The 16,034-nt window shown below is 43.8% G+C and overlaps 1 protein-coding gene across 3 annotated transcripts in view; it reads right to left on the bottom strand.

The window, feature by feature from the left end:
• abca2 (ATP-binding cassette, sub-family A (ABC1), member 2) overlaps nt 1-16,034 on the bottom strand; it is a 739,176-nt gene that overhangs the window by 113,700 nt on the left and 609,442 nt on the right. For all 3 annotated transcript variants that reach the window (XM_072488215.1, XM_072488216.1, XM_072488217.1), the window contains 3 exons: nt 11,209-11,422; nt 5,023-5,128; nt 2,600-2,711 (listed from right to left, as the gene is read on the bottom strand). In XM_072488215.1, coding sequence (XP_072344316.1) covers nt 2,600-2,711; nt 5,023-5,128; nt 11,209-11,422 — 432 coding nt within the window. The remainder of the gene's footprint in view (nt 1-2,599; nt 2,712-5,022; nt 5,129-11,208; nt 11,423-16,034) is intronic.

Here is a 16,034-nt window from a genome sequence, read left to right as displayed (position 1 = left end):
GCTGGATTGGTGGTCTGACCTTCATGGCGTAGAATGCTGACCATGCTATGAGGTTGGCGGAGGCGCCAGTGTCCAGGCGGAAAGTGATCGGCGATCGGTTTACCGTTAGGGTGGCACTCCCTTCATCGCCCGGATTGATGGTGTTGACCCGGTTCGCATCAATGACCGCAACCCGGAAGGCGTCTTGGTCATCTGTGTCGTCGGTTTGGATGTCGTGATGTGGAGGCTGAATGGTCCGCACGTTCCTGCGAGGTTGTCGGAGATGTGGAAGATCAACAGGTTGAGCCGCTCGACAGTAGGCAGCGTAGTGGCCCATCTTGCCACAGCGTAGGCATTGTCGGGTTTTTGCAGGACGTTGCCCTTTTAAATGTGCAGCTCCACAATTGCCTGACGTCATGGCGTTCGTTACGCCACTGCGCATGCGCAGTTCGGTCTTGCGTCGGGTGCGCCTGCGCAGCACGTCCCTCAGTGTTGCCGTAGGTTTTGGCGCGCACAAACGCGGGAGGCCTTAAAAAGCGCGCGAAACGGCCTCCGTCATCCGGGCCGCGGGCCGGGAGAAACTCGATTGCCTGGACGCGTTCGGCCTCGTGGGCGGCCTGGCTTGCCGATTTGATCGCGTGGGACCCCCTCCGTGCCGATTCGGTCGCCTGAAATTGGGCATGGCGGCTGGTCGCATTCTCATGCAGGACACAGGCTTCAACTGCAGATGCTAAGGTCAGGCCTTTAATTTTTAGAAGCTGCTGGCGTAGGCCACTGGAGGCAACTCCAAAAACGATCTGGTCCCGGATCATGGACTCTGAGGTGGTGTCGTAACCGCAGGACTGCGCGAGTATGCGGAGGTGCGTAAGGAAGGACTGAAAGAGCTCATCCTTACCTTGCAGGCGCTGCTGAAAGACATACCTCTCAAAGCTTTCGTTGACCTCAACGTTGAAGTGCTTGACGAGCTTGAGGAGGACCGTGTCATACTTAGCTTTGTTCTCGCCATCCGCGAACACCAAGGAGTTGTATACATCGATGGCGTGCTGACCTGCGGTAGTGAGGAGCATGGCAATCTTTGTTTCGTCCGAGGCGCCCTGTTTTTCATTGGCTTGCATGAAGAGTTCGAAGTGCTGCTTGAAGAGCTTCCAATTTGTGCCCAGGTTCCCAGCGACTTGCAACGGCTGCGGTTTGTTGCGGGTGTCCATGGCTCAGGATGGCAGATTTGCCGGTAGGTATCGATTCACTCCTGGTATCATGAAGTGTTGGGTGCTCTGAGGTACAGATGAACCAACACGGTTGCGATTGGTACAACGCAGTTTTATTCCATTTAACTATTTATACATCAGACTTGGTACTCAGCACGTTGTGACGGTGTGAGTGTCTTGTTATGAGATCCTGGCCCTGTGCTGTCTCCAGATGGACTGCCCAGGAAGTGTTGTGTTTCTTGTCTTATACTGAGTCTGCTCTTGTCTGTGATTGGCTGTCGTGTTATGTGTGCTAATTGGTCCGTTGGTCTGTCTATCATTATGTACGTGTTATGATGTATGTTTGAATATCATGACAGATAGTTTCTAAAAACCATTACTCTTTACTTACAGCAAATAGTTATAAATCTGGACATGTGCACAAGATTGGAGCTTCTTCTCCATCCTGATCTCTCTTACCTCTAAATCATGTGATCTGATGTAATTTTTACATCAGATCATGTATGTTTCTGATTTTAACTCTTTGATAACAGAGTTACGGACCAAGAAAATGCTTTAGAATTCATAGAATCCCTACAGTGCAGGAGGCGGCTGATCGGCCCATTGAATCTGTGCCAACCCTCCAAAAGAGTATTTAGAAACCTGCATGTTTCATATATGTGCATATATGTGTATGTAAATTAATTCAGGTGCCTGATTTTGTTTGAATATCATTTTAGGCATGTGCTACATTTTTGATGCTCTCTATTTTATCCTACATCATTTTGTCTCTTGCGTCTAGGGCCTCCAGCCACTGTGAGGGATGTCAGCTCTGGAGAATTGAAATATTTCTCATTTCAGGTACCATGGGTGTGCAGTAAATCAAATGTAGGGTGAAGGTCATTTGATTCTTCACAATGATGAATCTTAAACCAACATCCTGCTGCAGACACTTAAGATTTCCTCCACCCAAACATGTCGTATTTGAGTGAAGCTGCCAGTTAAACGTCAATCAGCATGGTCTGGTCTATGAACCGGTAACCAAGTAAAAACTTCCCCAACTGATTTAATTTGCAGCTGACGGACATGGGTGATCTTCAACTCAGGTATCATTCGGAAATAGGTTCCAGAGATGAAAGGGCAATTTGTTAACCTGCGGGTTATGGAAAATTCTACAATTATATTGAATGTGCACCATTCAAAATACAACAAACTCAGTTCCTGAATCACAAGACCTTGATTAAAATTCAATTGCACCATACCTGGGCCTGCAGAATTTGACTGCTGATAACAGTGGCTGTAACATTCCAGACCGATCATTCATTTTCATTCGTTCATCACCGGTACCATCAATAGAGGAGACAACAGGGCTTTGCTTTTAACACCAGAGTTACCTCTTTATCAAAGGGTTTACTCGTATGGTCCTTTCGGCTTACCGTATCCTGCAGGGTTGCCCTTGCTCTTGGGCAGGTTGGCTCGGAGAATGGCATTGTTCAGGGTGTTCAGATAGGTTGGCATGCTGTGATATCCCTTGTTGTTGTAAAAAGCCTATAGAATTAAAAGAAAAATTAGTAAAATTAGCTGAGTTAGTAAAATGCTCCCCTCTGCATGTGCTTCCATTTTACTTCCAAATTGTATCTTCTTCAGCTGTCGTCCTCCTGATAGAGGGCAATGAATGGTTCTCAGGGAGGCGAAATGAGCATAGGTCAGTCAGCAAAGTCAGTTAGCAAGGCCTATAACCTCCTACCCCAACTGCTGTGTCAACAATGCAGGTGGCAATAGCTTTAGTTATTGATGCACCATCAATTACGGCGAGACGAGAGTAGAGAGTAATCGAGGCTTTATTACACAGAGATGTGTGGCCTCCTACAGCTGCTGCCGAAATGGCTGCAGTTCGGAGAGCACACACATTTATACTCCGCGGAGCCAGCAGGCAGGGATCTACCCCCATACCTGTAGTACAGGGGCCTTACCGTAATACCCTCGTATGCAGTGCAGTACATACAATATAATACAACAGTGGTGACTACCACAGTTATAAGTTAACTTCAAGAGTGAAGGAATTGCTGCTCAAGCCTTGTGCTTCACACCAATCTTATGCTTACCAGCAGGACAGCATTGTGGCGCAGAGTGACTGGTGCACAGTCCAATAACAACACTTCACCAAGGCTTAATTAACTTCACCAAGGCTTAATTTAAAAAGTGCAACGTGACACTGTACTATGGCTTCAGCTCCAGTTGAACTACCTTACCTTCCAGTAATGTATCCACATTATAGTGTGCATTGAAACCATCCTATAGCTAAACCTATCTTTTCACAGATTGCTCTGGCTGCCTGAGGAGGTACCATTGCGGACGTACATGGTGGCACTGCTTTGTAGGCAGCACCTACTTTCTTATGCACATCAGACGCCATGTAAGGTTGCATGGGAAGGTTAAGTGCCACAGGCTGCACTAAATATAGCCTGGTTACACCTACCAAGCCATGACATTTATTGGTTTGCATTCATTCTGACCAAGTAAATGAAAAGAAGGTACTAGCCAAGATACAATGTTCACCCGTTCAACAAAAGCCTTTCTTTCTTCAACTAGGGCACTTGTTCTCTGGACTGCTTTCCATTGATCACTGATCCTTTTCTACCTATTTGTTGAAACCCAAATTAGATACATCAAAAGCTTAATCAGATTTTGCAATCAGCTTTATCCAAATAAAATGGGCATAAAACTGGGCCAAGCCAAACAGAAGTTGGGGTATGGAACAATTTAGTTACTTCTTTGCCCACTTAACTTTCCACAAAGGTGAGGTCCCAGGTTCGATCCCTGCTCTGGGTCACTGTCCGTGTGGAGTTTGCACATTCTCCCCGTGTTTGCGTGGGTTTCACCCCCACAACCCAAAAATGTGCAAGCTAGGTGGATTGGCTCTGCTAAATTGCCCCTTAATTGGAAAAAATGAATTGGGTAATATTTAAAAAAAAAACATTTTTTAAACTTTACACAAAGGTTTTGCTGACATTTCTGATGCCAGTCACCAGCAAGATTTTAAATGTAAATTCGTCCCAATTAAGTATCAACGCACTTTGCACAATTTCCAAAGTTACCCCAACCGGTTATTCTAGTTTTGCCACCCTGTTCAGGCCTGACCTTTCGCCTTCAGTGCTTTAAGGAGTTGGGCATACGTAATACAAGGACAATCTGCACCTCATTTGTTAATATCTTACGTGGTGAATGACTCTCACCACTCAGTACCTTATGGCAATTGTTGAGCGAGTTCTATTGCCATTCCAACTTCATTAGTAGTAACACAGAGAAACCACTGCTTGAGCAGAGCCTCGGGTAACAGATTTAGAGGCACCTGGCAATATAACCCAAATAAAGATCTGTGCAGCAAGGCAGGGTGCTGCACCCTGCAAAGAGGCGTCACTATTGAGGAGATAGAGTGGGAGAAACCCAGGTATCAAGGGATCACTATGAGGACAGGAGAAGACTGATGCAGTTGCAGAAGAAAGCCCAAAGCTGGCTGAGAGACCACCAAATTCCCACTCCTGCCAACTGGTCAAGTAGTGACTTTAGACCAGAGCGCAGGCAGGAGAGGAGGAACTTTTATTTAAGTGAGGCCCAGCCGCTCAGCTCAAAAAAGCCACGATTGTCCTGAACTCGCTGGATGGGCCATCCTGCATCACTTCTCCCACGCCTGCAAAAATCAAGGCCACAAAGTAGCAACGTTGCAACTCAAAACAAAATGGTGTTCACTAAAACCTTGTTCCACTTCTAACATTATGTGCATTTGAGTGCGGTTAAGGTACTGCGGATGGTGGCGACATATATCGTCAACCTCAGAAAAGCAGCCCCTTTGCCTTACCTGTGCAGTTCTCCTCACGGCAATCTTCCGCACCATTGGAGCAACCTTCGTACTGAAGGACGCTGGGATAGATTTGAGCACATTGCCAAACGTCAGCCCTCCATACCTGAGAAAATCAAAATAAATTAAATAGAAACTTGTGCGCACAAGGCAATTCCCCCCAATGAGTACACACAAAAAGAGCCAGCGCAGATGATTAGTGCGCAGCAACCGACTTGACTCACATTCAAGCCGATCAAAGGTTCAGTAGTAAATATATCACAGTGCTCTTTTGATTAGTGGAATTATTCTGAGCTCTCTCGCTCGTTCCTTGATCACTGTTGAGAAACAGTTCCTTCTCCATTCATCTTCTCTTCTCTAGGTAGCAACCTCGATTTGAGGGTCACCCGAAACACAGCCTTGACTATACCAAAGAGCAGGCGCGAAGACAGATCCCAAAGTCTACCTCAGCTGGAATTGGGATTGAACCTCGCTATTGACATTAATCTGACCCACGCACTAGCCTCTAACTGACTTAACCCCTTCTCCTGTTCAACATTGAATAAGCAAAAAAAAGAGGAAATTGAATGTGCACTTGCTTTTCAATCACCCAAACAAATAGATCGGTTATCCTGACCGAAATAGTTCCATTCAATCCCTGATCATCAATTCATCCAGTAACATAAACCCTGAATTCTGGCAGAAGTGAATGAGCTTAGACAACGAACAAACAAGTTTATTTTATACAGCAGCATATAATCTCCTCAGGAAGTCCCGAATTACTTACCTAACAATGAAGCTGAAATCCAGTCACTGTTATGTTAGCAAACGCAGACACCAATGTACAAAGCAAGATCCCATAAACAGTGAGTGAATCACAAGGAAATCTGCATTTGATGGTGTGAAGTGAGGGAGAAATATTAGCCAGGACATCGTGAGAACTCCCTTTTCTTGGTGGCGTAGTGCCTTGGGATCATGACTATTCACCCGAGCAGGTGGTTAGCAATGGTTCACTGCATTATCCAAAAAAATAGCAACTCAACAATGCAATACTGTCTCAGCATTGCAGTAAAATATCAACACAGACTGTACTCAGCACCTGCAGTGAGACTTGAAGCCATAACCTTCCAATTTAGAGGACTAATGCTGACAGATGAGCTAAGCTCACATCAAATAATAGTGAAACTGAAGCTCGCCTTGTATATCTGGGCCCAAAGAGAATCATTAATGTTTCCTCTCTATCCGTCAGGCACACAGACCACATTTGGCACCGGCTGAGTATTAATTCTTTATGGATCTCATTATCCCTCGTTGCAGGCATCGAGCATTAATACATGAATTCTAATGTCCCGTTGTTCAAAACTTGGGAGACCCATGAAGTAGAAGCTTATATTTACTGAGCTCTTTCTAAATCAAGTCCCTTCAGTTCAAATCCACATGAAACGAGCCGGTGTCTCCAGCTCAGGCTGGATTCCAAATGAAAAGGCATCTTCCGTGTTTCAGGTGCAACCGTGTTTAGAAATACCTCCAAGGCATTCAGCCTTCCTCAAACTACTGCTTTCACCGCATTCTGGAAACCACGTGCACACTCTCAAACTCTGGCTTCAGGAGCACCGACTCTATCACAAAGATGTCCACATTTACAGCTCCTTTTCATCCCCTGCTTCATGTGGTGCTTTTGCATCTTCCTCTTGGTGTCAAAGCACACCGCAAGCTTCAACAATCCTTGGGATACCAAAACCCCTCCGGATTCTTATTTCCTTTCATTTTTCTCTGGCCCCATCCCATTGGTCTTTCAATATTACCCTTCGCTGAGTTTTCACTCTCCCCTCTGAACTGTGATGATTAGCCCTTGCAAAAGCCTCAGTTACCACCCAACCTTCATGAATTTCAAGATTAGCAGACGGCTGATGTCTTCTTCTGTCACCTTCGGCGGCACACCCACTTCTTCCCGCGTACAACGGTAATTTTCACCTGCCTCCAGTATCCCCTTCCCACCTGAACCTTTTGCTCTGGCCTCTCACTCGTTCTAGATCTTTTCATTGTGAGCTGCGGGTGTGACGTTAACTGCCTCAATTTCTCTGCTCTCCTTATTCACTCTAAGGAATCTTCCTCTCAACACGCTGCAGGAGGTTCTACCAGGTTCGCTCCTAACGTCATCGAACTGTTCCAAGCACAGTTGGTGCTAAATGCCAGGGTAATCCAAGTCCCAGAAAGAAACTGGAAAACCTTGCTCTCAACTGTACATTTTGTAATTTAGTATAATGTGAGGTAAGACGTGAAAACCAGACAAAATTATCCCGGACGTCTTTGTGATCATTTTAAACAAAATAAATGTTTATTACTCAATGAAATACACAACAATAAAGTTAACTAGAAATACACTTAACTAACTCAATTAAATGAAAGTCGCCCTAGTTCAAGAGGACCATAGGCTGCTCTCCCCTTTTGAGAGAGAGCTGACTGGTGGTGATTTAACCTAAGGGTCACCACATCTCAGGCAAGGGGTGAGATTGAGAAGGCGCGGTCTTCATGAATAACCTCAACTGGTACGGGAATTGAACCCATGTTGTTGGTGTCGCACAGCATCATGAACCTGCCGTCCAGCCACATTAACTGACCAACCCCCAACTAACTCAATGGCTATAAACAGTATCCCTAAATTTACCCAGTTCTATATCCTTTTATTTACCTAACTTCAGAGCTAATCCTGCCCAAACAACATCCTATAAGTTTTGAAAACTCCAGGCAAAATCCAATAATAGGTACCACACCAGGCACTTATACTTCTTGGGTTGCTTCTGGCGATTGGAAGAACAATTGTTTTTCAAACAGGCTTTTCCTACAAGCACAGCTTTCTGGGAGTTCACCCAAAGTTTACTATGTGGGCAGCATGCTCAAAACAGCTAGCTTTGATAGGGTGAAATTGCTCTTGAAGTACTCTTTTCCCTTTTGATCTTCCCTTATCTGAACTAACCTTCTGAGGAGTTATTCTTAATTAACTTCATTTTGTGAGTCTGCCTTTTAGAATTTAATTGTAATATTCTCCTCCTTTGAAATTCTAACATCTTACTCAAACCCCTTGACATTCAGTTGTTACCAATTTGCCTTTGGTAAAATATTTGTTTACGGTGTTACTAAGTTTATCAACATCTCAAAAGCTCTAGTTCCACAACCTAGCCAAACCATCTCTACATCTACACAGCTACCATTTTAAAACAGTTTTTAAACATATGCACATTCCCAATTACTGAATTTCCTCGATTTTTCATATTATCACGATTTCTGAAAGAACCTGTTGACAAGGTTGGTGCTGAAGAATCAATCTTTATCTAGCAGAAGCTGAACACCTACTCTCTGTCACTTCCTCCTACCTCCCCCTTCATGGACTATTACCTGAACACAGAACATCAAACGATGGCTTTCATGACTATCAGGCCTCATATCCTCCAGAGATCTGCCCTCCATTGCCAATCTCCCAACACTGAACGTCTGCTTCAAACTCCTTCCCAGACCTACAAACAGTGCTTCCCTCTTTGATCCATCATTTCAGCCTGTTCTTGCCCCTCAGAGCTCATTTCCCTTCAACATGACTCTATTTTTATTCTCTTGTCCCATCTCTTCCCAGCAATATCTGTGTCTCTTCCAAATCCTTGCCCAAGTTCAAGGCCCCTAACCATTTTTTTTCGTCATAGATTATGATCTGAAATTGTTGAACTCAGTGTTGTGTCTGGAAGGCTGTAAAATGCCTAACTGAGAGATGAGATGCCATTCCTCGAGTTTGCATTGGTCTTTATTTGGACGATGTCAAATGCAGAGGTCTGAGTGGGACGGAGAATGCTTTGTGGATTGAATCGAGTTTTTTGACAAAATCTATCATGCAATCTGCTTCTCTCTCCCAGATGTAGCAATCTCATCATAAGCAACAAATACAGTATTCTTAATTGAAAGAAGTACAAGTAAGTTGCTGTTTTATCTGGAAGGAGTGTTTGTGGTCAAGGACGGTAGGAAGGAAAGGGGTAAGATAGCAGGTATAACGTCCGCTGTGCTTGCTTGGGAACGTGCCGGGGATGGGGAAGGGTGTCGTGGGGTGACTAAAGAGTGGACCCTTTGGAATGCTGAAAGGGGAGGAGTCGATGTGTTTCGTGATGACATCACGCTGGTGATGGTAGAGGGCAATCTGTTCAATGTGGAGTCTGAGGGAGGTGGAGGGTTAGGACAAGGCAACTCCTCTCATGGTTCTGGGAGGGAGGGCAAGTGTGAGAAATGGAATGCATCCAGTCAAGGGCACCTTTTCCAGTTCCGACACAACGTTATCGACCTGAAAGGTTAACTATTTTTTCCCCCTTGATAGATGCTGCCTGACTAGCTGGATATTTCCAGCATTTTCTCTTTTTATTTCTTTGCATAGAGGATCCCAGAAATAGTATCATCAAATTGAGTAACATCACCGTATTAGTGTCCCTTTAAAGAAAAATATTGAGACACATTTTCATTTAAAAGTTGAGAAATTATAAGGAAAGATTTTCCCCTGCTCTGTTCCTGGGTAATTAGAGACAGAATGGTTGGAAACAGGAGGAGGAATTAATGAGTGCTAAATTCAGGAAGACAGAAAGAGAGTATTATAATCATTATCATCTGTCAAGCAGCAAGTACAAAGAATAATCAGATATCACTGAAATTAGACCTAATCAGATACTATTTTCATTTTTTTGATAGGCATAGAAGCAGAATATTCTACCTATGCAAAATTACTGAATTAACGTATTCCAATTGTTAAAAACCACACAAAAATCACAAAACCATAATACCGAAGTTTTCTGTCTCATTATTTCAAATCAAATGCTTTTAAATAGAACATATCACTGAGGAATGGAGACACCCTTTCCATTTTGGGTAATTAAATTCAACACAAAGCATTTCCAGATGGAAGCAAGTTTCCCTCTACTCATTGTATAAACTTGTTTGTATTTCCAGGAATATAGCTGGTTGAGGGAGTGATTGGATCCATGTGCTGAAAATGTTAAAAGGAGTTGACAGGGTTGTAATCGGAAAAGATTACTTCCAATGGCAGGGAAATCATGGCCAAGGGGACATGATGTTAAACTTAGAGCTGGGCCATTTCAGGAGAAACCTCCTGCGCCCCTTCCTCTTACGCTCTACCCCCCCCCCCCCCCCCCCCCAACGCCTCTCAGAACAGCATGCACTAGCAAAAAGTGGGAACTTCCTCCCTCAATAGGTTACAGCTTTTAAATTGTTATTTCACGGGAAGTGTTAAGGTGGAGGTGAGCCACCTTCTTGAACCGCTGCAGTCTATGTGGTGTAGGTACACCCACAGTACTGTTATGGAGAGTTCCATAATTTTGACCCAACAACGTTGAAGGAACGGTGATAGCGTTCCAAGTCAGGATGACGTGTGACTTGGGAGTGTAGCTCGTTGGTGGTGGTGTTGCCACGCATTGTCTGTCCTTGTACTTCTAGGTGGTAGAGGTTGTGGGTTTGGAAGGTGCTTCAAAGGAGTCTGCTTGAGTTACTGCAGTGCATCTTGAGATGATACACGCAGCGTTCAACTTGGCCGCCTGGCATTCAGTGACCTTGTAGCCTGCACATTAAGGGTGGAATCTTGTGCCCACCCCGGGGCATGTAGTCGGGCGATAAGGTGGTGGGTGGGGTCCCCCATTGCCTTCCCACCTCTGCTCCGATTAAATTCATGATGGGAAGACCCATGGACTACCTTCTCACCATGCCATCAATTGAGGCCCCTGCTTGGGCAATTAATGCCCACATAAGAGCCTCACCCCGGTGCCATTGGTATTAAACCAATGGTGGGCAGAGGAGTGTGCTATCAGGCAGCACGATAGCCAAATCCTGGCATGCATGTTTGCAGGCCCCTGGAGGGGTTCTGTCATTCAAAAGCATACATGGTAGGGAATCTATGGGTTCACGTTCACCTAGCTGCAATAAAAATGCTCAAGTATATTTCATTTGGAAATTCTGCAATTGGCACTGAGGGTTCATATTCTTTCCTCTCATCAACATAAGCTGGATTCTAACCCAGACATTTGAAAACTGCACTCAACTTACCAGGTCGTCCTGGTCCAAGTTACAAGCTGAATAATTTTATAGGAGAAATCACTGAGCCCAACATGTAAACCAACAATATATTGCTGCAGAGGGATAAATGAACAGATGCGTAACTCTACAAACCTGTGAAGTCTGAAACGATCGGAAGTGTGCAGAATGTACTCAGAAACATTGCGGCCTGTAATGTCCACCAAAATGTCGCCCGTCACTACTTTCTTCTGTGGTGGGTGACCTCCAACCCCACTTGGACAGGAAAACCCTGTTCCTTGCATTGAGCAGCTGCATCGAACTAGCTCGTGAATGGGACGTGGAATTGAAGGAGACGATGTAAATGTTTCTGAAAAAGAAATGGGGGAGGATGCTGGTCAACAGAGTTTGTGCTTTGTTGAAGCTATTGCTGGGCTTCACATTCTGGAGAGGCATATCCATATTTTTAAAGTAAAAACTCAGGCCTACAATTGGTAACTGTGCATTCAAATGGGGAAGAGGCAGGAGTCATGATGCTTGTTTGGACAGCCGGTGCAGATACGAAGGAAGGCCATGGAGGGATATGAACACAAAGGTGGGAATTTTAAACTCAGTGCATTGTTGGGCCGGGAGTTAATGTAGGTCAGGAATGAATGGGTGGGTGAGACTTGTTGCGAGTTGAGACAGGGGCTGCAAGCTTTTGGATTACAGGCTGTGGAAGATGGGACGCAGACCAGGGGAGTATTTGAATAATCAAGTCCGGAGGTAACAAAAAACATGGATGAACAAAAAGTAATCACAAGCCACCACTCTAGAAAATGAAAGCCGAAAATGGTGCCTTTGAAAGTCAATCCAAATGTGACTGGAATCTATTAGATTGTTTTTTTTACTGGAGATGGAGAAGTCCGGCATCAGCCAAATGCATTTCATCCTTTATATTACTATTTTAAAATTAAATATTATGCCTGTATTAATAATAGACTGCATTTCTTCTTCAAGGATCACATCCAACTTGATTAGCTTCATTTTATGCACAAAAGTTGAACATATATAATTTTTATCTAGATTAGATATTAACGACGACATGGCATCAATGGGAGAAAACTTAAATAATGCATTACATCTATCCATTTGGAAGGCGATTTTGCTTTTAATAGACCCACTGAAGTTCACAGTTTCCCATTTCGGCTTCAAGTAGTCTAAAGCCTCATTTAACTCTTAGCCACAGGTGCCAGATGAAGTAGCAACAAAATGAAGTAGCATTAAAGCTGTATGAGCTCCTTTATCACAGCTAATGAGTCTGATAATGGATCCCATTTACATGGAGGTGACTGGTAATTTAATTCAGCAGCTTCATCAATCCTTTGATTTTAAAACTCTACAAATACCGCTGTGGCATTTGCCGAATATGTCGCATCTTGCACAACAGAAAATCTTCCGAAGGCCTGGAAATTCAAATTCTTTAAATTTTAGAAGCCCTTTATTTCAGGTGTCAGCTTTAGCTCAGTGGGTAGCAGTATCACCGGGTCATGAATTCAAGCCCAACTCGATAGAATTTAGCACAAAATCTCGATTGGTAATGCAGCACTGCTTATGGCACTGCCTTTTGGATGCTAAATTAAACAGAAACCTGGTGGGGGTGGAAGGTATTTTCCATGCCCCTTACCCGTGGCGTTTTTCTCGGTGGCGTGAGGGAGTTCCACCGTTGAGCGGGGATGGGTCTTCTGGTCCTGCCGCTGTCGATTGGATTTCCCACCGGTACACTCCCCACTGCCAGGAAACCCGTGGCACATGTTTTCAATCGGCGGGACTGAAAGATCATACTGGCGAGACCGACCCGGAAATCCTGGTCTAATCTCACAGCTGGTCATACGTATTTCAAAAAATGGATGCTTTAAGTCAAAGGTGTTGTTCTGGCCATTATTTATTCTTCACCAATATTATTATAGAACCATTACAATACAGAAAGAAGCCAGACATCATGCTTGCGCAGGCCAAAAGAGAAAAAAAGACATTAGCTGCTCATTTTAAACCCATTTTCCCGCGCCTGATCCGCAGCCTTACAGATTCCAGCATTTCAGATGCAGATCCAGGTACCTTTGAAATGAGTTGAGCATTTCAGCCGAAACCACCAACTTAGGCAGTGAATTCCAGACGCCCACCATGCTCTGGGTGAAAAGGTTTCTCGTCATGACACTTCTAATCCTTCTACCAAATCACCTTAAATCTATGCTTCCTGGGAATTGACCCCTCAACTGGGGGAAACAAGTCGTCCTTGTCTACCCTGTCTGGGCCCCCACATAATTGTGTACGCCTCAATTAGATCACCCTTCAGCCTCCTCCCTTCCAAGGATAATAACCCTAGCGAATCCAATCTCTCCTCATAGCTGCAATATTAAAGCCCTGGCAACATTTGGGAGGGGTATGCGAGTGGAGGACCCTGGCACAGGTAGTCAGCAGCGGTTAGAGGGGGATGTGAGCAGGGGACATTGAACTAGGCAGCCAGCAGTACCTAGCATCTCCAAAAACTCTGATCACTTTCACATCGTTGATTGTGGGACCCTTGCTGCGCACAAATTCTCTGCTGCATTTCCTGCATTGCAATAATGACTTTCTTTCTTTTGTCTTTCTTTGCTATTAATCTTGTAGATGACTTGTATGACGGTACTTGATAATTTGCCCTGATCAGTCCATAAGAAAAACCTTCTGCACTACGTTATGTCTCCATGGTGTACAGGGACTCAGCTATCACAAGCTGAACCTACAGAAATGGTTGACGGCTTTCTAACTTGATTTATTCCGCAGAAATTGTCTTGTACAATCCGGATGTATACAGACATGACATGGATCTAATCTCATCTGTCATTGCAGAGAATGACCCTGCTACAACCCTGTAAACTGCAGGTATTTCAACAAATCAACATGATGCCTTCCTGACCAGGTTGCGCAGGATAGAAACAGAATTATGAATCTAGTCTTAGATGCATAAACATTTTTTTTTTAAAAAAATGATATAATTGGCTCTGATACTTCTGGTAATATAACAATTATGCTACTTGTAAAAACCTGCAAGTAAGGAAATGATTTTAATTGCAATTCAAGTGCTCAGCCAGGACCTTCAGGATAATTTGGTTGAAGGTTGTTCATCACATTTTTGTTTTGATTATTTTCTTCATGTTCGGTTTCATAAAGTATCAGGTGAGGGTTGAGAAGAGCCTGATCAGAGTGCCACCTGGCTGACAGCAGAAGGAAGGCGGTGCGGCAAAACTAATTTTAAAAACAGTGCCAAAGAAACCTATTTGCTAGAATGCTATCCAGAAGGACGGGTGCTTGACTGACTGGAAAATGTCAATGCAAGACTCAGAAGCCACGAGCACTGGTAAAAGAAGCATATTTGAGATAATGGCAAATCAGATATAGATTGCATGAGGGTGTTACGGAGTGCGTAGGCCTGAGGCCTCAGGCATACAAGGCCTGAACCTCCAGGCCCCACTGGTGGGATGACAGAAGGTAGTGGGTGCACTCTGATAGACAAAGGTTTCAGGCGCTGAATAAAGTTTTATAAATAAAGAACAGTTTCACCTGTCATGAGAATGTCACTTTAAGAAATGGTTAGCTGCTCATGTTACTGCAGTGATGTCAGAGTGTGGGTGGAGCTGAGCTCTGGTTCTGCTTTTTAGTTTCACTTTGAGAAAAGCTTGGGCGTGTCTCTGTCTTTTTGGTTTCGTTTTTCAGTGTGTTGCAGCTGAAGTCAGCCAAAGCAGCTGTACTGTTGATCTCGCTACCATGAAGGTCTATTTCTTTATAATTTGGTGAATTCAGACTTATAAATGTTTTCAGTATTGAATGTAAATCCTGATGTGCTTCTGTTTAGAGGTTTGTTAAGTTTTCTGGGTGTTAAAAGGACAGCACAGAAATTACTTAGTGTTGTATTCTTTGGGGGGTATATTTGAATTAATGGTTGCTAAGATTTTCACTGTTTGTTTCAAAAAGGTTAACTTGAGTTCATAGAATAAACATTGTTTTGCTTTAAAAAATACTTTTCCATTTGTGCTGTACCACACCTGTAGAGTGGGCTGTGCGCTCCCCATACCACAATCTATTAAATGTTGTGGGTCAGGTGTACTCCATGATACATTTTGGGGTTCTCTAAACCCTGACCCATAACAATTGGGGGCTCGAGGGGGATAAAAGTCTATCTGTTGGATTGGCTGAGTGAACTTAAAGACAGTGAGGGGTGAGCATATTGTGGTTGCTTTTCAGGTGTGGTATTTTAGTTTAAGTGGGGAGTGTGTTGTGGACAATGGCTCTTTCAGAGGCTTAGAAGTTTTTGGGAGTGAGATGGTCACATGCAGTACCTTACGGACAGGAACTAAAAACAGGCTGTTAGATTTGGAAAAAACATTGCAGTTAACATTACCTGACAAAATGCGAAAAGATGAGGTAATTATGGCGGTGGCTAAGCATTTAAAGTTGCCTGAGATACAGTCTGACTCATTAGAAATGGCAAAGATCCAATTGCAGATTAAGCAACTTGAACATTAAAAAGAATTAAAGCAGCTTGAATATGCAATGAGAGAAAAAGAAAAGGAGAGAGAAGAAACAAAGAAAGAATAGCCCTAGCAGAACAAAAAGAAAAAGAAAGGGAGATACAGATCAGGGAAAGAGATAAAGAGAGAGAGTTTGAACTTCAGAAAATGGCCATGAAACATGACAGTCAGTTAAAATTGGCAGACTTAAAGGGAAACGTACAGTTGGATGATAGTGATGAGGATAGTGAGAAAGAGCGTCATAGTCAAATGCGTGGTGGGAATCTATTTAAATATGTCCAAGCATTGCCAAGGTGTGACGAGAAAGAGGTAGAAGCCTTTTTCATATCAGTTGAGAAGGTGGCTAAACAAATGAAATTGCCACAGGACATGTGGGTATTACTGATTCAAACAAAGCTGGTAGGTTGGGCTAGTGAAGTGTTTGCATCACTA

This window comes from Scyliorhinus torazame, chromosome 22 (genome assembly GCF_047496885.1).
Source record: "Scyliorhinus torazame isolate Kashiwa2021f chromosome 22, sScyTor2.1, whole genome shotgun sequence".
NCBI classification, from domain to species: Eukaryota; Metazoa; Chordata; class Chondrichthyes; order Carcharhiniformes; family Scyliorhinidae; genus Scyliorhinus; species Scyliorhinus torazame.
Note: the sequence above shows the minus strand (reverse complement) of the source record. Positions and strands in the feature narration are given on the sequence as shown.